Consider the following 24,806-nt stretch of genomic DNA (forward strand, 5'->3'; position numbering starts at 1 on the left):
ACCAGGTTGTGCTGCGACCAGGAGTGGGTCCTTCTGGTGGTTCCGTCCCCTTTCGTGTTTGCGGCCCTATCCCTGTGCTCCGTGCAGAGGTTACGCCTGACGGCCTGGCGGTTGAGCGGCAGGGCTTAGCTGTGTTAGCCGTTCCTGACCATTTGGCTGTTACTTTGCAGGCTTCCTGTTGGTCCTCCACTCTGCCGTCCTATTCTAGGTATTGGCAGGCCTTTTAGGCCCGGTGTGCTGCTAAAGAAGTTGATCTCACAGTTGCTGACCTCTTTATAGTGATGCAGTTTCTTCAGGATGGGGCTCATCTGGGGTTATTGGTGGCTTCTCTGTGGGTGCAGTGGGCAGCTATTCAGGCTCTTTGGGGATCCTGGTGTAATTTGAGGGATGACAGGGGTCTGATGCCTCGTTTTTTTCAGGGTCTGTTGAATTTGTTTCCTCGCTCTGTCAAGTCCTTTTCTTCATGGAATTTGCAGCTGGTGTTAGATGCCCTGTCCGGTCCTCCCTTTGAGCCCCTTGAGGGTCTCGAGTTGAGGCTCTTGAATTTTAAGACCATTTTTTTGGTGACGATCACCTCGGCGAGACGCTTGGGTGATTTGGGGGCTTTGTCTTGTAAATATCCTCTCTGCAAGACCCTTTCGGATCGAGTGGTTTTGGTTAGGCCTGGGCGGTAAATTCCATTTCGCTCGTGGAATTTGCGGAATTTGTGTAATTTCGCGTTCGGTGTCGAACGCGAAATTGCCCAAAATTCTGCATTCCACAACTTCGCAACATTTTTTGCTTGTTCGCGTTCGCAAGATATTTCCCCCCGAGCAGGCAAACAGCAATTGCGAACAGGAAAAAAGCATAGCGAACAACAAATTCCACGTGTTCGCAGAATTTTTGTGTGTTCGCCGAGACTTTTAACCATTTGGCGGAGAATTGCGTAACGTGATTACGCAAATTCCGCCCACCCCTAGTTTTTGTGCCAATCCGTCCTATTTTAGTCAGGAGGTGATTTTGCTGGAATTCTGTCCTGCTCCTTCCTCAGCGGAGGAATCTCGTTTGAACTGTCTGGGTGTATGGCATGCTTTACTGTGGTACCTGCAGGTTGTAGATCCTTCCGGAAGGGGGATACTTTTTTGTTAACTTTGATCCTGCTAAAAAGAGTGTTAAGCCGTCAACAGCTACACTGAGTCATTGGATTCGGTCCATGATTTTGATGGCTTACCAACTTAAAGGGGTGGATCCTTCTATGGGGGTTCAGGGGCGTTCTACTCGCAGTATTGCGGCTACAGTTGCTGAGTTGCAGGGTACATCTGTGGTAGAGATCTGTAGGGCTGCGACCTGGTCTTCTCCCTCTATGTTTGTCCATCACTATTAGATTGATAGTCTAGAACGTTTGGATAATGATCTGGGCCACAGGATCTTGTCCTCTATGGTGGACTAAGGATCTTGATCTGCTGTGTTTGGGGCACGTTATTGTATTTTGGTGTTCTTTATCACTCAGTTGTACGTCTCTGTTTTATTCTGCTTGCTATGTCCTCACTTGTGATGAAGGAAGGCGAGGGAGGTACAGGAGGTAATGCATCCATTATTATTGACTCCTAGTCCATCACCTTCATCCAGGACCCGCCCTCCCTCCCTCCCGGGCGGTACATCTGAGTGCTAGCTTGGTTTGTTCACCTACAGTTGGAGGTGGGAGTGGGCAGAGTTTTAATGGGCTGGGGGTAGGTCTGGGTGTGAGGTGGAGCATCTCTTGTGATGAATGAAGACGAGGGAGTAGGGCTAGGAGTAATGCCATTATCAATAGTAATGGGCACATTCCCACTCCAGTGAGTGCAACAGTAGAGCAAGTGTTGGATAGCAGAGGTATACAAATTACTATTCCAACTCCAGTGAGTGCAACAGTAGGGAAAGTGTTGGATAGCGGAGGGATAAAAATTACTATTCCAACTCCAGTGAGTTCATCAGTAGAGAAAGTGTTGGATAGAGGAGGGGTAAAAATTACTACTCCCACACCAGTGAGTGCAACAGTAGGGAAAGTGTTGGATAGCGGAGGGGTAAAAATGACTACTCCCACTCCAGTGAGTGCAACATTAGGGAAAGTGTTGGATAGCGAAGAGACAAAATTACAATTCACACTGAAACAGTTCAAACAAAACTAAAAACATTAAAAATTAATTTAAAAAAAATGAACAATATTTAAAAATGAAAAATCTAATATATTGAATATATAAAAGAAAAAATATTAAAATAATAATTACATATAAAAAAGCTGCAAATAATATATAATATAAAATAATAAATAAATGTATCAAAAAATCTTTTAAACTAGAAAATATTTACAAACAAATTAATTCATTAATACATAAATGTATGTATTATATTTCTTACCCTATAACACCACACCAATAACAAAACAAAACCAAAATTAACAAAATTATCAATTCAAAAAATAGTATTAATGAAAAAAACAAATAAACATTAATTGACTACACACACATTAACACTATGATATCCACAACAAACACCTAAATTGAACTCTAAAATAATAAAACACAATTAAAACGTATTTATAAATTAAAAACTATTACTATTAGCAAATCATAATAAAGTAATTAAAATGTATTTAATACCCACCCTTCACCCCATTAAATTTAAAAACAACAGACAAAAAAATAAACAACAACCCAAAATACATATCAAATATTTAACATTAATTAACAACTATATATTAATTACTTAAATACAAATTACTTCCCACCCTTTACTTCTATAAACACCAAAACACACACCTAAAATTAATTACACAATTACCACAATTTAGTACCAATTAAATAATTAAAATGAATTAACATCCAAATATTAATTCATCAAATAAAAATAAAGTACTTACCACCCTTAACACCTATAAACACAACACACCTAAAATGAATTATACAATTACCATAATTAATGAGCAATTAATTAATTAAAATGAATTAACATCCAATTGTTAATTTATCAACTAACAATAAATTACTTCCCGCCCTTAACACCTATAAACACCACAACACACACCTAAAATTCATTATACAATTACCATAATTAATTACCAATTAATTAATTAAAATAAATTAACATCCAATTATTAATTCATCAATTACTTCCCACCCTTAACTCCTATAAACAGCACAACACACACCTAAAATTAATTACACAATTACCATTATTAATTACCAAATAAGTCATTTAAATTAATGAACAACCAATTATTAATGAATTACTAGTATATTTCTTTGCACATTTAGCACCATTACATCTCAATTAAACATATATCAATAAATAAAAAATAATCAATACATTTAATATAATTAAATTTCTTCCCACCCTATTCCCCTATGAACCCACAACCCACCACAGTTTAACAGAACTAAAAACCCGTTTTTTTTTATAACTACTAAAGATTTAGCACATATATGAAAAAGACAAACAATTCTTATACAAAAAAATACAACACTTACATATCATATATATACTTTAATAAACAAACAATATTTTTAACAATTTTTCAAATGCTATTAAACACTTCGATATTTCTAAAATCGATATTACTTTTCTTAAGTTGATATCCTTGACCACGATATTCTTCCTGTCGATATTTATGACCCACGATATTTGCAACTCCATATTTGTGCAACTCTAGATTTGTAAATCAATATTCTGTCTCTGCACCCTCACTCAGATATGTACTTAAGTCCTCACACACCTACTCACTTACCCATTCAGCAATTCACACACCCACTCAATTACCCATACAGCCACTCACACTCATGGTGCTACGTGGAAGGAAGACCACGACCACAACACCAGAACGATACAAGATGATATCTATCTTGTTGGGCTGGCATACTGTTGGATTTCTGCTACGATAATAAAACCTTATCACAATTGATCTCCGAGTTCAGCCTCCTAGATTCTCCTTCCTTCCGTCCCTCTCACAGGGGCCATTGCTTTGTATTACACACTGCCTTGAAGTGAACCCTGTAGACCATTCCTACTCATCTCACAGCACTGGTATATTGCACCAATACCTATGAATCTATTCTATTTTCTAATAGTTAGCCATTGCCTGCGCCGGTGATGTATATCCTGTTCTTTCATAATTGAAAGCAGAATCATTAATGGAACAAATCTCAGACTTTATGGTTTGTTAGTGCATGGGTCTATAATAAACAATGTCTTCCATTTCATAATGTAGAACTACTTACATGTAAAGATATACTCTCAAAACATGCAAAGTAAATATTTTAGTAAACATAGAGATAGAGAACCAGATTCACAAAAATATTCTTATGTTCTTATGATTAGAAGTGTGTTCCTCTGGTAGTATACCTGGTTTAATTCAGAATTATAGGAGTAGTCCTGGCTTACTTCTGGGGCGAAATCATAAAGGTAAATCTACATGTGGAGAACTCCACACCTGGCTGTAAATCTCTGCCTAGATGCAATTCACTAATTCTGGGGAGAGATTTAAACCTCGTAATAAAAAAATGTAACCCCACCCCTTTGCTTGAGGGGATGAGGAATCGTATTACTCAAAATGCAACTATAGTCAAAGTCAAAGAAACTTGTTGAGTGCCCAATTCACCATAAGGTCTCATGGCGCTTGTGGGACTCCAGTAGACTGAAGGTCATATCTATTCCTCATTCTTTCTGATCAATTAGCCACGTTTTTAATTCTTTCCAGAAATGTTTGTGTTTGATGATGGAGAGAAGATGGGATGGAAGCTTATTCCAGAGATGGGGGAAACAAAGGAAAAGGATTGTCCCCCATTTCGTACAGTGCGGATTTGAAGTGGGGTAAGGAGAGATTTTGAACTAGATCTTAACAGTCTTCCTGGATGGTACCGGTTAAGCTTTTTCGCTAGATAACAGGGTCCGGTTCCATATATGATCTTATGGTTGAGGCATGGGATTTTAAAATGGCCTCTCTTTCTTACCGGAAGCCAGTGGAGGGACCTCAGGCTGGGGGCTGAAGGAGATTAAGGTGGCAGATTCAAAATAAGTCTGGCAGTGGTGTTCTGCAGGATCTGCAGTTTGGAAAATAGATCTTCATTTAGGGAAGCCAGCAAAGCATTCCCATAATCCAATCGGCTTACAGTTAGACCCTGCACCAGAGGTTTCCTGGATTCGATAGGTATCCATTTAAAGATTTAACACAATTTACGCAGGATGCCATAGCAGGTGCCTAATACAAGATTGACATGATTTTTCATGGCTAGTTTATTATCTATAGTTATTCCGAGATTACGCACAGCTTGTTTTGAGGATGGGCATTAGCCCAATTCCTGTGGCCACCAATTGTTAGACCAATGTTCTTCAGCCCTTCAGGTGAAGTGGTGTGGCTCACTGGTTAGAGGCGGCAGACCCGAGAGCAGAGGACGGCCCGGGACCAGGGTTCGATTCCCGGCGCGGCAGGTTTCTGGACCAGGGTCAGCGGACTTGATAATTCTCTCGCCTCGGTGCCCACTCTGATCAGTGATCACACTCGGCAACTCTGGGCCTTAGCTTGCCTCATCTTCACTAACGGCCCCACCAGACCGCCGGGGATGCCTGGTCTCACCCTGGAGATACCCATTAAGGGACCATCTCTCAGGGAAGCCAGGAAGGGTTTCGCAGCGGTCGAAGCGCCTTGGGACCCTACGGGTAAGTAGTGCGCTATATAAATGCCTATACATTTACATTTACAGCCCTGCCAAACAAGATGACTTCCGTTTTACTGCAGTTGAGCTGTAATTTGTTATTACCCATCTAGTTGTTAATATGGATCATACAGTTTTTAAACCCGATCATTGTGTCTGCAGGGTCGGGACCAAACGTAATCAACAGCTGAGTGTCATCAGTGTAAGACAAGGCCTCAAAACCATAGGACCTGATTACCCTGGTCAAAGGTGTTACATAGAGGTTAAAAAGCATACAGCTCAAGATGGATCCCTGGTGAACTCCTATGCTTACTGGCCCACTATGTGAGGCCAGGGTATCTATATGTACAGTGGTTGAACTTTTTTTTAGATAGTTTTAGAACCAGTCCAGGGCTTGCTTCCTGACTCCCACCTTACAGAGCCACTTTTCTAAAATGCTGTGGGAGAAGGTGTCGAAAGCAACCAACAGGTCCAGAAGGACCAGCTTAGTTGATTCTTTTTTGCCCCGGGGCCAGCCTGATATTATCAACAATCTCTACTACTGCCGTTTTAGTACTATGTGCCGATCGGAAACCAGATTGCAATGGATCAAGGAATCCATGATTTTCCAGGTGGGTGGTAAGTTGTTTGTTTACCAGGGATTCAAGCACCTTACCTAAGTAAGGCAGTAGCGAGATAGGGCGATAGTTACCTGGAATCCTAGGAGCTGAGTTTGACTTTTTCAAGATGGTCTTGACTTGAGCTGTTTTCCATTTGGTCGGGACCATAGCTCGATCTAGTGACATGTTAAAGATCTTTGTGAGACTGGATGTTAGCAGGGGTGCTACTATTTTAGTTAAAAAAAAAATGGTGGAAGAGGATCTGCTGGGGGCCTGATTTGATCTTTGCTACGGCCACTGATACTTGTTCACAAGTCACCGCTTTGAATGCCGCCAGCAATGGCAAAGTAGGATGGCTATTTTCAATCATTTAAAATCAATGTTCTTAAGGTTAGCTTAAGTCAAAGACCTAAATATGACTTTGACCTTTTCATCAAAAAAAGGCACACTGTCTCAGCCCATTCTTGCGTGGAGGGAAGTACGCGCTGTTCGGCCTGGAGGGTGGTAAACTCCTTCAAAATTGTGTAGAGCTCTTTATTGGAGTTTGCAATATTATTTATCAGTTAAATAAAACTTTTTGGCCTGTTTAATCTCATTTAAATAAATGTAGTGAATCTGTTTATATCTTGTTCGGTCTTCAATAGTTTTAGTTTTCCTCCATTGACGTTCTGCCGTCCTACTGGAGAGTTTGTCAATTTTAATTCTGACAGGAACCAAGGTGATGCTCTGACTTTAACCTTGACCTTTGACAGAGGTGCCACTGTGTTCATAGACAGTGTGATGGTATCTTCAAAAGCCATACCAGACAAACATTACTATTGAAAACACATAAATAAAGTCTACACCCAGCCCGTGATCTCTTTCCATTGTGCTGCAGGATGCTGATTGATAACCCTTCAATTCTACAATTGTGTTGCACCACTGTGTATCTGCTCATGGGTTTTGCGTTTTAGACGTGCAATGTGTGTGTGTGACTGTCTGAAGTTTGTGTTAGACCTGGCATCATTGGCGTGAGTCTACCTTCCATTGTGACGGATTGCCTCCTCTGTTTTGATATGTTTTTGCTGGTTATATGCTTCGGGCACTGGGCCACTGCTATTCAGTGCTACAGTGCAAGTGCTCCCTATGTTAAATTAATGTACTAATTGGGGATTCCATGATTGGGTTATTTGATTTACCTGTCAGTGCCTAGTACACTGCACCATGTGTGCCTAGAGCTTGTAAATCAAATGCTGCTGGTGGGCTTGCAGCACTGGTTGTGCCACCTACAGAAGCAGCTTGTAAAGTATGTCTCAGGCCTGACATTGCAAGGCCGTGTGCAGTCTAGTACTGCCATGTCAACTTGGCAAGTGCACCCACTTGCCAGTCCCTAAATCTTCCCTTTGCTTCATATTAGACACCCCTATGGTAGGCCCAAGGGCAGGGTGCATTGTAAGTATAAGGTAGGACATGCTCTGATGTGTGTAGCATGTCCTAATAGTGAATTTCAGCCATTTTTGTTTTTCACTATTGCAATGCTTCCTGTTCTCCATGGGCTAGAATGGGCAGTTAGATTATTACATTCTTGTAATCCTAACTGACTCAGGGAACATGGTAGAAATTTGAAATTAATATGCCTGAACTCAGAATGATAAAATACATATTTTATTAAAGTTTGTTTTAATATTCTGTGTTTGAAAATACCACTTTTAGAAAGTAGGTATTTTCTTGCCTAACTGTCCAGGCCTGCCTCTGCAAGGTTGTGTATTCCTTGTCTGGGTTTGTGAGTGACTGGGCTGGGGGATTCTAGGGGACAGGCTGGGGCAGCCCAGTGGTGAATAGAGAGATCTGCAACTAGATGGGAGGGAGGAGTTGCACCTGGGACCTGAATAGGGCTGGGCCTTCCCTTTACAATGCTGGCTCCACCCCCTGTGGCTTGTCTGATGTCTTTGCCCTGCACTGTGAAGGGAAGGAAGGAGTCCTGTAAACAAAGTGCTCAGGAACTGGTTTGGACTAGGCAGAGGCCTCGCTGCCTTCAGAGAACAAAGGATTTTGGGGTATAAATATTGGGACCCAGTCCCAAGAACTTTAGATCACTTCTGGAACAATAAACCTTTTGGCAAGGAGAAGAACCAAGGAAGCTGCAGGAGTTTTACTGCCCCCCCTGCCAGTGTGCGGTTTGCTGGGTTGGCCTGCAGTGGTTGCTTCATTGCCAAGGAAAAGAAAAGGAACTTTTAAGGACTTTCATCATTTACAGAATATTCTCCAAGGGCTTGATATGTGCTTGCCTCCTGCTGAAGTCTCAGGGACAAAGGACTTCATCTCCAGCTCCCCTCTGAATTTCCTTGCTGGGAATTCACAACTCCAGACATTTGCGTGTCGCTGGGAGGTGGAAGTGCGATGCATCGAGAAGAAGCATGTCACCGCCACAGCTGAGAACGTCGCATCACTGGAGAAGCGAGCCTTCGCCTCATCTCCCAGTAAGCGTGTGTTCATCGAAGCTGCCTCGCATCACCAGAAAAGCATGATGCCATCGAGAGAGTCACCATCGCATCACCGTAGAAGGCTGCCAGGGCGTCTACTCATCGTCATCGCATCGCCGCGTCAAGGACGCCATCTTCTCACATCGGAACCGGATCATCGCATCCCATCAAGGCGCCATCTTGCGCACCGCAACGGGCCCGCAGGCCGAGAATCTACGCATCAACACCGCACCGGTAAGGATCACGACACATTCCCTACTCTGCGCAAGCATTGAGGCACGACGTATCATCTCCCCCAGATCCCGGAACCGACGCATCTCCCCTTTTGCGAGCCTTTTATTTACTTTGCGGTACGCATCCAGGTACTTTGTTGAGAACTGTGTTGCAGTGATCATCAACTTGAACTAAGCAACATTTTATTATCTTTAAGCAATCTTAAGTGTAGTATTGTGGATTTTTGTCATTTGTGGTCTTGTGTTAAGTCTATATAAAGAATACTTATTTTTATAAAACCTGTGTTGTGTCCATTTGTAGTGTTTTCAGTGTATTACTGTGTATATTCACAAATGCTTAACAAACTGCCTCCGAGATAAGCCTGTCTGCTCGTGCCAAGCTACCAAGGGGGTGAGCAGGGGTTATTAAGGAGTGTAATCCCCTTATCCTGACTTAGAAGTAAGGGTCCCTATTTGGACAAAGGTGAATACCATTGCCAACTAGAGACCACCAGATCTAACAATTAGGTTTGGTTGTAAAATGAGTCATGCTTTTAAATTTTTTTTTACAATCTACATATTTGTTATTTTCTACTGGGAGTGAAGAATGGTATTGACTAATTGCAGCTGTCCTGTAATACCCAATTATGAATAGGAAGTTCTCTTCATTGAGGAAAATGCATCTAACTAGGTGTACACCCTTCAACGTAGAAGTATATAAAGTGAATATAAGAAAGATACATTTGCCATATTGATACAAATTATAAAAAGATCATATATTTAGACATTTAAAAACAACATAGCATGCAAAATACAAATCTCAGGAATAGTGTTTATATCATTAAGAAGTTTCCTTTCTTTCATAGTCTAAACATAATTGCTTCAAGTGAGTCTGTTCACATTGGTTACAGAGACTCGGGCAACACATGTTTTGCCCTGTGAATGGGTCATGGTATTTCTTTAACAAAATAATGCACTTGGTGCTAAATGATTAAGAGTATGAACTGGTGCAAAAAGGTCCCATATAGAAAAGTTAGAAAAGTCCTGTGCAGACTAGATTCAGAGTGAGAGAGCCACCTCTGACTGTGAATCCAGAGTGCACATGACCTTGCTGCATGGGACTTTCCTCCATGAGCTCTTGCTCTTATTCAATTAGCACCGGTTGCCTCATTTCTGTAAAGAAATACCATGACCGCATGTACAATCCAACAATCTTGAAATCATATTTAACATTACTAAGAACTCCCATTCCAGTACCATAAAATTATTTTTATAGTAAAAAGAAAACGAATTCCTCAATATTGGAAATATTGTTTCATAAAAATATTCATGAGATTTGTATTTTTCATTCTGTGTTTTATTAAACAGACACATTTCTGATCTTTATATAATATGTATCAATATGTCAAACCCATCTTTCCCGTATGCAATTGTAAGTTTCAAAGCATGTGCATTTGTTAAATGAACATTTTTATAATGTAATTTGTATAGATATTTACAATATTTAGCTTTATGTGACTGAGATTTTACATAGTTAAATTTTGTTTGCATTTTTTTAAATATTTGTATTATGCGATTTGTATTGGTCATTTTGTACTACTTTAGATTATTAAGATGTGTGTAAATGAGAAATTGGGTTGTTGGTTGAGGAGGAGGGGTGTAACCCTACTCAAACAACAGCCACAATCCTTGTCAGGTTGAAAGGTACTAAATAACCTGTGCTTATCCCTCTGGGACTTTGGCACAATAGCAGTCAGGCTTAACTTAGAGTAAATTATTTATGCAGGATTCAAGCAGTAAGAAAGCGAAAACACAACACAAGAAAAATCCCACACCAATTTTGAAAAATAGAATAAAATTATTTGACACCAACATGACACAAATCCGATTAGTGGAATGGAGATATGCAATTTTGAAGGTTTTGAAGAAATCAAGTGCTAAGAAGCAGAAAGTGTTAACAACGGTTATCTGGTCACAGTGGACCAGGTCCAATTCACAAATTCAGGCGGACCGCGATGGAGTGCGGGCCAGATACTGGACTGAGGGGCATATTAGTAAGAACCTCGTTAAAATTATCGCTGTTTTAACGGCAGGAAACTGCCACAAAAACGGCGATAATGGGCTTGTTAATATGCATTATAGAATTCCAATAGAAGCTCAGGTTAGATGTGCAGGACATCCGCTAAAACGGTGATAATTTCAACGAGGTTCATCAAGATGCAGAGTTCTTGCATCGAGATGCATCAGCCGGAATCAGGGAGTAGCCAACGAGGAGCTTTGATGTGAGGTCTGGTATCGAGATATGGCGCACAGCGACAGAGTGATGAAGCTGTCAATGGGGCCTTGCGATTTGAGCCTTGCACTGTCATTAAGGAAGCTGTCAACTGGAGCTTTCGAGGACTTGTGCTGCAAAGCGTCATTGTTGAGGACTAGATGCTTTGCGCTGGGTAGATGTCGGTTGTAGGAGGATGGATATCTGACTATGGTTACCCCAGGTTTTTTGCCTTGTGTTTAGCTGGTTTTCGACTTAGTTGGCCTGGGACCCTGCTAATCAGGGCCCAAGGCTATCTTCTCTCTCTGTAAAATGGACTCCACGTACCCTAGGTACATAACTAATTGGATATTGAGTCACCTTATCAGCCCCTGTACAGGGGCTGCAGCATATCTTTTGCCACCCCTGGCTAGCCATCCAAACTGACACAACTGGCTGATCACTCAGCTGGGGCAAGGTCGTGTAATCACCCCTTGCTTAGATATAGTATACCTATGTCTAAACCTATATCTCGACACATATGCACCTATAAGTCACTCCTATGGCAGGCCTTAACAATCCTGGAGGCAGAGTGCTTGGTTTTATGTGAGATGGTGCTTTAGCATGAGCTGAGCCTGTCTGCAGCTTTCGGAACCATGTCCTTATAGCTGTTCCAGGGTATTGCCATACCATATACTCTTAAGTGCATTATAATCCTCGCGGTTATTGCTAAACTTTGGTTTGGCTTTATCAAAACATGTCGTGTAAGGTGTCATACACTTTGGAATACTACCCCCTCGCCAGTCCTAGCGACGGGGGTAGCATTCCACCCTTCTAGAGGGAGAAGACATGTTACTTTACTTAAAAGCGGTTAAAACTAACCAGAGCCTCAGCATCACAAAATGGATGCTGCTGCCACAGACACAAGTCTGGCCTCCTGGTGCTGACCGAAACTTGGCAGGGGAGGCCTGGACAAAAGATTTCCTGTCACAGGGAGGTGCTAACACCACCCCAGACAGGAGATAGGGGATTGAGGCAGGGAGGGCTGAGTGAAACTATACACTGCCTTGGGCACACAAGGTGTCCCATGCATAGCCCTGTTCAAACCGGCGCTGGGGCACTCCAGCCCCAGCTCTGGCGTGAAACTGGACAAAGGGAAAGGGGTGTAACCACCCCCTTCCTGGGTCCCACCCATAGGAGGGACCTAGCAGGTAATCCAGCCCCTTGATTTGGAATAAAGGTAGGAGCTGTGTCCATAGACTTTAGATAATCCTGACTGAAACTTTGATACATAACTCTCGACCCTTCGACATCCTACTCGACGTAGAAGACTGAAGAATCTCCCTTGTGGTCAAGGAGTGACCACCCTGTGCAAGCAGGCACCATCAAGCACTCTACAGTTTGCTTTGTTGCAGCTCCCGCCGGAACTTGAGCAACAGAGATCAACAAGAACCAGATTCACAGACATCCAACAGCCCGATCCACAGCCACAGCAAAGCTAAGACCCGTGGAGGCGACGTGAGACGTGGGACCAGCCATCTTGGAAAGCCTGCAAAGTGCTTCTCGTGCAGCTCCTGAAACACCCTGGAAGCTGTGCATTGGGGACTGAGAAGCCCCAGCCCCGAGCAATTTTTGCATTGAAGATCACCTCTCCACACTCACCGAGTGCTGCGTGGGGCCCTTTTGCATTTTCCTGCTTGACGCGTCTGTCTGGTCACTTGCCCGTTGGCTAGTGGCCTCTGTGACGACGAACCTTCAAATTTACACCACTGGTCTGATTGCTCCAGACTGGTCCTGGCTCCCCTGAAAAGGAGCAGCCCATCAGATCTTGCTGATCTGATCCAGAAGCCATCTTCGATTCCTGCGTGGGTTGCATTTGCCAAGGCCTGTTGACTCCAATCCGGAAGCGGACACCGCCGACAGCGAGAGCCTTTGTGGGACAGTTCGTGTGTGACTCCTGGTCATCATCAATGCCCCCGGGTCCACGTGGCAGCGTAGACCAGCTTCACGACAACCACCTGATTGCGCCCGACATCGCCTGGTTCCTTCCTGGTTCCATCCTGGTCACTGGTTAGTGAACCAGACTCTGTTCCCTCTGCTTTCAGGTACTCTACATCTTCGATCCACCCTTGGATCCAACCGGACTCTTCTCTCCTGGCCGCCTGCAGCATCATTACCTCCAGGCTCCATAGAACTCCACAAAGAAACCCGACGCACTTTGACACCTATGCACCCGCTTCCTGTGGGTGAGGTAACGCGAGTACTCCGGTACTCCTGTAGTGGTTTACACCTCTAGTGTCCTAGTTTTAAGTGGCTACGTTCTAGTCCAGTCGGAAGACTCCTAAATCTGCAACTTTGTAACTTTTACGCGCCATTGACTTTGCATTGGTGCATGCGTGTGCATTTAGACACTGCACCCGCATCCTGTGGGCCGCTCCCGTCCTAACTTCAGTTAGTCCAGTGTAGCCCCAGCGATTCTCAAGGCCCTAGGCCTTACCATTGTTCGTGACGTGGTTCTTATACCACTATTTTAGTATATGGTTTTAGGGGCCACCAGGGCCTATCCATAATTGTGCAACTTTTGTATGTTATATGAAGTTCTTTGTTTAACGCTTGTGCTTCTGTCCTCATAAAGAGTACAGGGGATTATTCTAGTAATAAATACATATATTTTATAATATATAACTTGTGTGGTGTCCTTTCATTTGGTATTAAAAGGATTGCATATGGTAAAACAGCTCGCTTCACATGCCCTCTTGAGTTAAGCCTAAGACTGCTTAGGTCCATGCTACCCCTAGGATAGCTTGTCTATAAGGTTGACTTACAACCACTCACCATAAGGGTTGTTTGGACTGGTACAAGGTGCTCACTAGAATAGTGAACATCATACACCAGGCCAACTTCTCACATCGGTGGTGAGGTAAACCACTCTGTGTTGCTATGTGAGGAGTTACATAGCAGAGGCCTGTTATGTCCTTGTGGCTTTGAACTGGGGGCAAGCTGACTGACCATTGGAGATTCTTAGGAGTCCTGGGTACACACAAACAGGCTGGATTCAACTACTACTCACAGCTGGCGCCCACATTAAAGTGGGGGAAGCTTCTAGAGTCCTCCCCCTTACAGAGGTGTCTAGAATTTCATTGATCAACTCCCTGGCCCCAGCTTGTCTGGAGAGACAAAAGACTAGTGTGAAACCCTGAGTGTTATGAGGCAGCGTCTCTGTGATGTGTAAGTGTGGCAGGTGACAGGTCCTCCCCCTCATCCTGACAGAGATGGCCCATCCTGACAACATCTAATCCCCCTTTGTCTCACTGTCTGGGAGTAATACACAAAGTCCAACTGGCAGCTGCACCTAGCCATGTGACCCAGGGTAAAGGTTGCGGGCACCAAATGGTTAGAACAAGAAAGTGCCAACTTTCTAAAAGTGACTTTTTCAGAATTGTGACTTAAAATCCAAATTTACCATTAAAGAGGGTTTTAAGTTTCTATTCTTTAGAGACCAAAATCAACTTCCTTACCTGCTCCCAAGTGTAAGTTATCAATTATTAAATATAAGAAGGTAACTCAATGTTATCCTATAGCAGAGACAGACCTCACAATAGTGAAAACCACATTTACGAGTTTTTCACTACCAGGACATATAAAAGTTATAACAACATGTCCAACTCTTTACATACACTGTGCCCATCCCTATGGGCTGTTTGGGGCCTACCCAAAGAGTGACTTATGTGTATTAAAAAAAGAAGATTTAGGCTTGGCCAAAGGTTTATTTTGCCAGGTCAAAATGTCAGCTTAAAACTGTCCACACAGGTTGCAATGGAAGGTCTGAGACATGTTTACAGAACTACTTAAGCGGGTGGCAAAATTTGTGCTGCAGGCCCACTAGTAGCATTTAATTTACAGGCACTGGGTAAATGTAGTACCACTTTACTAAGGACTTACAGGCAAATGAAATGTGCCAATTGGGTGTAAAGCAATAAAGGCGAGAGCACAAGCAACTTAGCACTGATTAGCAGTGGTAAAGTGCACAGAGTCATGAAAGCCAATAAAAACGGGTATAGAAAACAGGAGGGTGAAAGCAAAATTTCTGAGGCCGACCCTGCAGAGAGGGCCAAATTCAACAGTGCATTTTTATGTATATCGGCATCTAGAATGTCCAAATTAATATGAATTTATAAAAATAATTATCATACTTTTATTTCATTAATTGTACTTTTTGAATTGTATGAAGTTGTATATATGGATGTCTGTAATTACTAAGGTACTATGGCCAATTATTTTATCTGATTTGATTTTTTAAGGGTTGAACTTTGTGCTGGTAGTGTTATTCCCTGCCAGAATTGATTTGTATGTGATTCTGTTGCAGTACCTATGATTGGCAGTGTGTGTGGTGCATGAATTACTCCAAGCCTTGGCCAGCATATTTGAGTGCGTTTTGGTGATTGTACTACTGGAGCAGATGAGTGTGCTATGCTAGTGAATTACATCTAACTTACCCTTTTGTAGCACCCCTGAAAATTCAAGAGTACAACAGGAGTAACATTTTATGAATTGGACCATTTGTGAACTGAGCTCAAGATACAGGACAGGCATAGGTGAAAATCTCCAACTGCACCTCAGTTGGTACATTTAGTGGTACATGAAGTAGTATTATTAAAATTGTACTTCACATACTCCAAAATGCCTTTTTGAATTAGCCTCAGACTTCTTTCCATAAAATCAATTACCAACTTACTCTCAGTTTGCAAATTTCCTTTCTTTCCTTGTCGTTCTCATCTGCTCTTGCTTTTAACCATGCCTCATTTTGTGTCTTGTGTTTCTCCATCACCTCAAGTAGCTCCTAAAACGGAAAAAAAAGTTACATATTTTAAACTGTTTCTCTGCACACTCAAACAAAATGATATTAAGACATTTCTGGACGTAGACTAGTTAATCTCTAAAATCTCAATTCAATGCAATTCCTCTGTTTGAATACAGGACTAGACTTTGCATTTATGTTAATTCCTCAGTTATGCAGTAGGTATGTTTATAGTTTATCAGCTGTGCAGACAGTTGCTAATGAAATTGCACAGTTACAATAGATTTTAGCAGGATTGTGAGTTTATCTATTGATGTTACATGCCTTTTATTCCTATTATGTGGTGCAAAATCCAAAATGTAGCAACATTTAAGATAGTCAAACTGATACAAAGGCCATGCTACTTTAATGTATATGTTTATGTCTTAAGATATTGGGGTCTGATGGAATGAGCTATGGATAAAATATTACCTTGGTGGACAACTTATAAAATGAACTGTGGTGAAAATCACGAGAGGGCCCTCAACAAAGTCAATGGAAGGCAGAGGTAGACAGTTGGGCATTGGCAAAAGGGGGTGCCATACACCTGGAGGATGATTATAAGGGAAAACACAGATAGCCACTGGCAGTCCAATGGAAAATAGTTTTAGAAAACGTCCTAGCAGTGGAGGCATAGGGAGCATACCTGGTGCACATGTGAAGGAACAGCGGCATAGAGGACGCAGCACACATAGAAGCAAATACGAGACAAGCCTAAATGCTGAACTTGGGTGGCCCACCTCTAGCATAGACCCTTCTTACCGCCCCCCCACCACAGAGATGTACTTCACACCCCACCTGGCAAGTGCCATCCTGAAGTATGAAACCACATACTCACATGGCACACACACACAAGCTTGGGTCAGTTGCGAGAGTTGACCAAACGTTTTGTTGTTTTATTTTCCAAGTAGCTATGCTTTACCCAGCATCCACTGATATATAGTGCTGCCAATATTATTGGATATTATTGCACATCGGTACGTAAACTTGTATTGTTGTTGTACATGAAAATGTTCAACTAAAACATGTTTTAAAAAAAGCAAAGCGAGTGGCATGGTAGAGTATTTGCAGCACGTAATTATTAAGAATGTTTACTGTCACTTGGCATAAAGGTTATTTGATTTACACCATTCTAAGACACATTATGATGGTTGCATTTGTTCATTTCAGGCTCGACTGCTTGAAACTTGTGTATGCTGCATGCACAAATCTTTAGTGGTTTAAAGTCAAAGACTATATAACAGTATTTTTATCTAACAGACAAATGCTAACAGAAGACACACAATTTCTTTTATCAAGATCACCAATATTGTGTGCATGAGGGCCAGTCCAGGTATATAGGCATAACCTTTAGGAACATTTATTATCACTTACATTTAGACATTCAGAACATTTACATCTTAAATATTGATTTCCTATATTTACTGTTGAGTTTAATGTTGGGTTTAATGTAAGATGGATGCTAAAATGGAGAGTGTCTGAAATATTTTCCCAAACCAAGATGGCAGCCACAAAGTGAAAATCACATCCTAAACAAGAACAAACAAACAACTAGAATGTGGCTGCCACCTTTGAATAGGTGTTCACCTTGAAGATCCTTCCTTTCCAATGGCAGCGTTTTTTCTGATTGCATCTTGCTCAGTATGAAGACTGAACTGTGCTATGATTTTCTCTGAAATAGCCTCTTCATAGCATCAGCTGAATATCTTCAGTGGAACTGATTGATGTTAATGCGTTGCCTTCTGTGCTTTTAAGGACTTGGACATTTCTTCAAAGGCGGCATTGCTTCATGTCTAATTCTATTGAACTAAAGTTACTTTTCATTTGCAGAGTGAAAATCTCCAATTTTTTCAAAAGATTTTGAACAATTTACTTGCTTTGTTTTTCTAAACATATTATAAATATAATGAATATAATTATTCAAGGTAGATAAGGGATTAGGCTCTGCATGCATATATAATCACACCGCAGAAGTGCTAGACTTTAGGCTAACATTTTAGATTACATAATGAGGGTAAACCATTTATATTCACAAAAACATGTATCGCCAGAATGACACACAACTTAAATGTTAAACCAGAAACAGTATTTTAGATACACTAGTTAGTTCAGTTCAGGAGACCCTAAAGTAATGTTGTTTACTCTTTTTAGGACTTGAACGCAGGAGACAAACCCGTATCAGATCTTAGTATGGGTGCTATATAGAGATGTGTGTCTTTCCCCATTCCCCTTCCCATCTGCGTTCTCAAGGGTGGCTTTTTGCCTCCTCAGAGTACAGGATGGTAGAGATGGAGCAGCATCAAAGGACATGCCTGCAGTGGAGTACAACATTGTTTCCATGATAGCCTAGTATTCACACGATTGTCAGGCACTGCAAGATCTAACAACGTCTTTGATTTTAGATGGCTAATAACAGGGAAAATATTGTGGGATGTGCTTCTTTTGTCTTATAAATAAAATAAACTTTGGAGTGCTTTTCCACTTGTCCTTCAGGTGGAGTCTTTACAACTGACCTTTTGTGTCACTCTGTTCTTTTCCCTATGGTCAGTTGTGTAGGAAAAAATCACCCTGTACCTAGAGAAGTTCCAATTATGGTTGCATTAAGTTAATGTCATCATCATGATCCAATTTTTTATTTTTGAAAATGTGCTTAGTTAGCAGAATCCTTTCTTCCATCATGTTTTTAAGTTGAAAGGTTTGTTGTTATTTTTTATAATCTGGAATCTACTCCATGCTTGGTATCTTCTAAATATGTCTATTTAGTAATCTTTATGGGAATTTAATATTTTGCACTTTTGAGTGTTTCCAGATTGAAGTTTGGTCTATTGACTGAATAAGTGAAGAGTGTTGCGTGTAATGAAATATAATTTAGCATGAATGTTTCAAAATCAACCTAAGACGAGCACTCATTATCTGTTTTGTAGATATTTGCAATATTTGGAAGTCAGGTAAACAAAAGGAATTCAAAGTATTTTTAAAGAGATTAATGAATAGTTTGGGCATTGTTAAATTTAAAGCTTGGAAAAATATAATTTTAATTGTGTTTATTTAGACCCAGCTGGTGGTGTGCTCTGCATAACTCTTCATGCTATTATAACTTTATAACTTTTATATCCCTTTCCACTGTAAACAGCCATACTAAATGACCAAACCCTATTACTTCCTGTTGAAACCCTAAGTCCAACTTGTCACAGATGTTTTTCCCACGATAGACCAGTAAAGGTTGTTTGGTTTTCTGAATCAAACATTAAAGATTATTGAACATTTGGTGAACAGGTAGGTGAATTGAAAATAGTTGATTTTACAGTTTGTGCCCTGGTATTAGTTATCATAAATAGGTGACTAATGTGGATATCTACATTTCTGTGGTAAGCAACAACTATTTGAGCTCATTAATTCTACATCCTCATTCTGTGAATCAGTATTAGAGGATTCTTTGAAGAGTAAAGCTGATTTCCAATAGTGAAACAACTGCCAGCCTTGCAAATGTTACAGCAAAATAAATGTTAAGCAGGTGAATTGTTGTAAGTGTTAATCAAATGACTGGCAAGCGAACAACCCAATATTTCATGGGGGTATATGGTAAAGAGTTAATGTACAGGAAAAACATATTTTCCTTTTGGAGAAAAAGATAAAACTTGCATTTCCAGGGAATTTACTCAAGCATAGTTTTTCTCCAGCAGGAGCACTCCTTTACATCATTGACTGTCTTATACTGCAAGGAATACTATTACAATTCTTTGTGAATTTCCAGAAAAGTCAGAAATGTACTCCAAATATTGTGAATAACCTACAGGAGTAGAATCTTGATTTTTGCTATTCCTCTTTGTGAGTCTTGCCCAGTGTCACTATCTTGTAATCCAATATTGAACATCATCTCTTTTCTCACAAATAAGAATACAGTCTGACCAGCTTTTCAGTTATGTAAACACTGATTGTTTTGCAAACTTCCTTTTTGCAGGTAATTAAAAAATTGAGCCAGTACAATGTGGTGATTTGGGTGAAATTTCTTTCTAATCTGTCATTTTGTGTAATTGTTAATCCAGTAACATTTAATTAATTGTATAACCTAGTTGTAAAGTGCATTTAGGTCTCTTTGTGCTATTGTTAATGAGAGAAAGATCCATACCCTAAGCTTACAGCTGATTGTGCACTTTCTTTAAGTACTGGTTTCTCAAGCTGAACTTTATAACACTCTGTCTAAAAATTCTGTGTTCAATTTCCGAGGTTTCGTGCTTACGTTAATGAATTCAGAATCTAAACTTTTGATGAATCCCTTTCTAAAATGTCTTCAATTTTTTCTTCTGATAGGCATTTGTTTTAGAGATGTGGCATTTATTGTGCAGAATTTCAATCTAAATGTTGTTAAGTTGATTCTGTATAAATAGAATTCTGAACTGTGGATCATGCCACTTTGTACTAAGTCATTTCTGAACCTAGACTATCTATAGGAATGAGCAAACAAAAATTTAGAGAAGAGAATAGCTCAGCAGAGGTGAAAAAAAGATATTCATCACTCAGTTCTTGAGGTAATCCAAAATACAGAGAAACTTCTGTGGATCAGAGGAGGAAAAAAATACGTCCCTCCCAAACATCAAGGTCACTGAAACTTTGAATGCTTCTGTGGGACTTAGCGGTTGTTGTCCATGCCCACTTTAGTTGCAGCAATCTGGTTTTTAAGCTGCACTGTGAAACTGGATAATTGCTTGCACACAATGGCCTACACTACTGACAATTAAATACTCGCTGTAACACAACATGTCATGGCAAATAGCCTTGAACACCTCATTTGGAATAATTTAGTCACTTTCCTTGAGGTGCTCCTTGCCTCTTTGGTTAGCACAACAAGCAAAACACAGATCATGAGCTTGCAACATCAGTATAAAACTTCTCTATATCTCAGAAAACCCTGAAAGGGGGTGTGGCCAAGATGCTGAAGATGGAGGCTGCAGTATAAAGCCACTCCTCACTGCACGGCCCCAATCTGGCATAATCCTGCCTGTTTCTTTCCCCCTGCAAGAGGGCAACTCTGAAGAGTCCCTTGGTTCCCTTGATGCTCCAGATGCCTGGAGGCCATATGAGTGCACAATGGAAGCAGCTGAGGCAGGTTGCAGCAGAAACAGCCCTGGACTCGGGTGGTCCCGAGAAGCATGTGTAGCTGGCAGCAGGCTGGAGAGATGGGTGGTGTCTTACACCCAAGGAGTGACTAGGTCACAGCTGGGGAGCTGCCAAATTGGCGTGACTTTGCCCCAGGGCAGGGCTGCAGAATGAGAGAGGTGAGCTCCGGGAGTGGTGCTTACCCTCCATGGCCGAGCACGATGAGCTGACGGTGGTGGTGGCCTGAGCGGACTAGTGTGTGAGAACGGGAGGATGAACGCTAGGATCAAAGTGAGGCAATGGAATGATGACTAGGAGCACTCCTTAGTGGTGCCCTCAAACACCTGGTTGCGTTTGTGGTTGAATTTCAAGGTGTGGCCTACCCGCAGACATGGTTTTCTTCAATACGGATCAGCAGCCTCCTTTGGTGCTAGGCTGGGTCCCTAGCCAGTGGACTTCTCGTTTCTCCCTGTGGTCCTTGTGGGAGGCGGCCAGGTCTCTGGGGGCAGGACTGGGCTCATAACCAAGCCTTTCTATTGTGGTAGGGCCCCGCACACCAGCAGCTATTGTTCCCCTGCTTTGCCATTAGGTGAGGGTCATGAGGGCTGCCTATCTCAGAGCCCGCTATCCGTAGGTCAGACCTCTGGACTTGAGAGGCGGAGTTCCCCCCCAGCGGACAGTAACTGGACTACCAGCAGCTTGTGGGAGCTGGGTGGCTTCATTGGTCAGGAGGACAGTTCGGCCCCTACTGGTTTCGGGCAGCAATGGAGCGGAAATCCCTGGACTGCTTGTCCACCCTGCAGATTCAAAGGGGGGCTGGTGGGTCTGATTGGAGTGGAGGCTGGCTTTTGGATGCATGGTGGACAGCGGCTTCAACAATGGCAAAAGATAAAGTGCCCACAACAGGGCAAGAAAGGCACACTGGACAAATGTACCCATGCTGAGGCAAAATCGGCTGAGGTGGAGAGTGATGACAGCGCTCGCGCCACGAGCTCTAAGATCAACATGATCCCGGAGACGATAAACCAATCACGCACCACACTCGAGGTGAGGACAGGTGCAGAGGGCTCCAATATCCAGGATTTGTGTACGGCAATTGACAGGGTCATGAACGCGGAGATGCGATGTCTTACACTTATCCTCATTTTCCAAGGGTGTGACAGCAAGGGTGGCAGATGCTGAGGGACGAGCCCGCTGGAACAATCTTCGTTTCATGGGTTTCCCAGAAGGTTGTGAGGAAGTCTTGCCCGAGATGCTCATGGATCAATGGATCTACTCTATCATGCCAGCTTCATCCATACACTCCTGCTTTGTTATTGAGAGAGCACATAAAGCTTTGACCCAGAGAATTATAATTGCACTGACACTCAACTACAAGGATAGGGATGCCATACTCTGAGATGTTCGTTAGAAGGATTTGTTTGGTTTTAATCTCACAAAATAATGATATTCCCAGATTACACCAAGCTGGTCCAAGATCAATGTTGTTCATTCCTCGAAGCCAAAGAAAAGCTGTGCAGTATCAACATCCGAGAAATGCTGTTGTTTCCCACCAAACCTAAAGTGATAATCCAATCTCGAAACTTCTTTTTCGAGACTCCGGAGCCGGTTTTCCAGGGGACCAACAAGCGATGTAGGCTTTGGCTGCACCCCCCGCCCTCCTTCTAGACAAGCAGCCTCTTCCGAGGTTGGCCAATGGGACCTCCACGCAGCTCACAAGAAATGGGGGAGCAACAGAAACCACTCAGTTTCCTCTTCGTGAGGAAACCATACTTCTCGGATGAGGTGGTGAACCCTAATAACGATTTAAATGGGCCCACATTGCTGCAGCGCAATGTTGAAATGATGCTGCCTCCTTGCCTTATTCGGTGACACCATAATGCATCGCAGGCAGCCTCCTACCGTGGACTCCGAGAGGCAAGGCAAGTGAATTGTGCTTCCTGCTCTGACAATGCTTTGGTATGAGTACTTATAAGCACAATCATCTTGAATTCTGACTATGTTGGGGCCCGTCGGTGTGGTTGGTTGGCATAAACCAGCAGAGCCCCTCCCCCGGTGCGAGACCGCTAGTGCCCGAAAAGGTTGCAGTCTTGGCGCAGGCCAGATGGCACCAGTATAAGGTTTATTGGAGGTAGTATCCGTTGGAGTATGGCAGCACCATCTCCCCATTGGCACAAGTGGCTGTCCTGCCACATGAAATATACTTCAGGTTCTAGGAATATATAGGGTGGGTGGGTTGGGAAGATTATGGTTATTGTGTTGGTTGCTGTTGTTGTTTTCTGTTTTTCTTTCAGTAGAGGGTGCTCCCACAACACCAGAAGGCCAATGTGCCACCTATCGTCATGGTCTACACATTCGCAACATAAGATGGCTGATGACATCCCAGCCTGGCTTGAATGGGCCCAGCTAATGTCCTGGAATTTTAATGGCCTGTTAGATAAAATCAAAAGAGTAGCTATCCTCCGAGCTGCAAACAGGCTACACGCTGACATCCTGTTCTTGCAGCAAAAAAACTTGCTGGGAAACAGAGTTTCCTTCCTGACCTGTTACTGTTATGCTCACTGTTTTCATTCGGGCTTTACAGCGGGCTCCAGGGGGGGGGGTTGCGATTCTGCTCATGGTTTTCCTACGTAATGCAGCACAACTGGATTGTCCGGTGGGTGCAGATGCATGGCCGTCACAGGGCAGTTAGTTGGGGAGCCCCTGACATTAGTGAATGTGCCATGCCCCCACTCACCAGCTCTTTCCTTGAGGTACACCCAATCTCATTGGCATCCTGCTGGTAGTGTCCTTGGTACTGGGAGGGTACTGGAATGGGTGATACATGAAGACCTTGAAAGGCTCACGGAGGGGTGTGGCCTCATGCCTTGCTGCTCCCTGACACACTCGGTCTTGGAGGCATTGGGCTTAGCAGATGTATTCGGGGTGCATAATGCCTACTCTTGATTAGACTATTTCCTCCTCCTGAGGGCTGAAATTCACATGGCACTGGATGTGCAAATCATTCCTTGAGGGCTTTTGGATCATTCATTCCCTGATAACCCTCTCCCTGCTCACGACCAACTCCAGGCAATCAGTCTGCTGACCTTTGACCCCGTCGTCCCTTCAAGATTCAGCCCTCACTTCCCTGGTGGGACAGGCAGTTGACAAATACTTGGCCCACAACCACATTCTGTGCAGTTCCCAGCTATTCTGTGGAAGGCCCTTAATCTAACACTGGGGGAAGAGATTATTTGCTACCTGATTGCAAAGAAAAAGAAAAAAAGCAAATGGTCCAGGATCTAGAGACACAAATACAACGGTTGAAGGCATGCTATAACCATGACCCCGACACCATGCTAATCAGGCATAAACTTCATGTTGAATCCCAGTTGTGACACCTCATCATCGATGAGGCCAAGACAGTATGGCTTGCTTTGCAGTCCCGGATCAATTAGTTGGGGTCAAAGCTAGTAAACTATTACACCATCTCTGCTCCAAGATTAGCCACCACTCATCGATCCTCTACTTTTGGGATTTTGCGGACACCAGGGTTTTTGGGATGACACTATGGAGCACCAATTCGCTCATTTTTACACAGACCTGTATGCGCCTCGCGCCCACCTGCCAGACACACAGATCATTCAGTTTGTGTCAGACCTGCTTCTTAAGACCCTATTGCAGGCAATGTTCAAAGAAGACT

The 24,806-nt window shown here is 42.5% G+C and overlaps 1 protein-coding gene across 1 annotated transcript in view; it reads right to left on the bottom strand.

Moving 5' to 3' along the window:
- The window catches only part of LOC144819544 (uncharacterized), a 745,296-nt gene that overhangs the window by 71,159 nt on the left and 649,331 nt on the right, over nucleotides 1–24,806 (bottom strand). Inside the window, exon 18 of the mRNA XM_078677385.1 lies at nucleotides 15,926–16,030. Within this exon, the coding sequence (XP_078533511.1) occupies nucleotides 15,926–16,030 (105 nt within the window). The remainder of the gene's footprint in view (nucleotides 1–15,925; nucleotides 16,031–24,806) is intronic.

This window comes from Lissotriton helveticus, chromosome 2_1, assembly GCF_964261635.1.
Source record: "Lissotriton helveticus chromosome 2_1, aLisHel1.1, whole genome shotgun sequence".
In the NCBI taxonomy this organism is placed as follows: domain Eukaryota; kingdom Metazoa; phylum Chordata; class Amphibia; order Caudata; family Salamandridae; genus Lissotriton; species Lissotriton helveticus.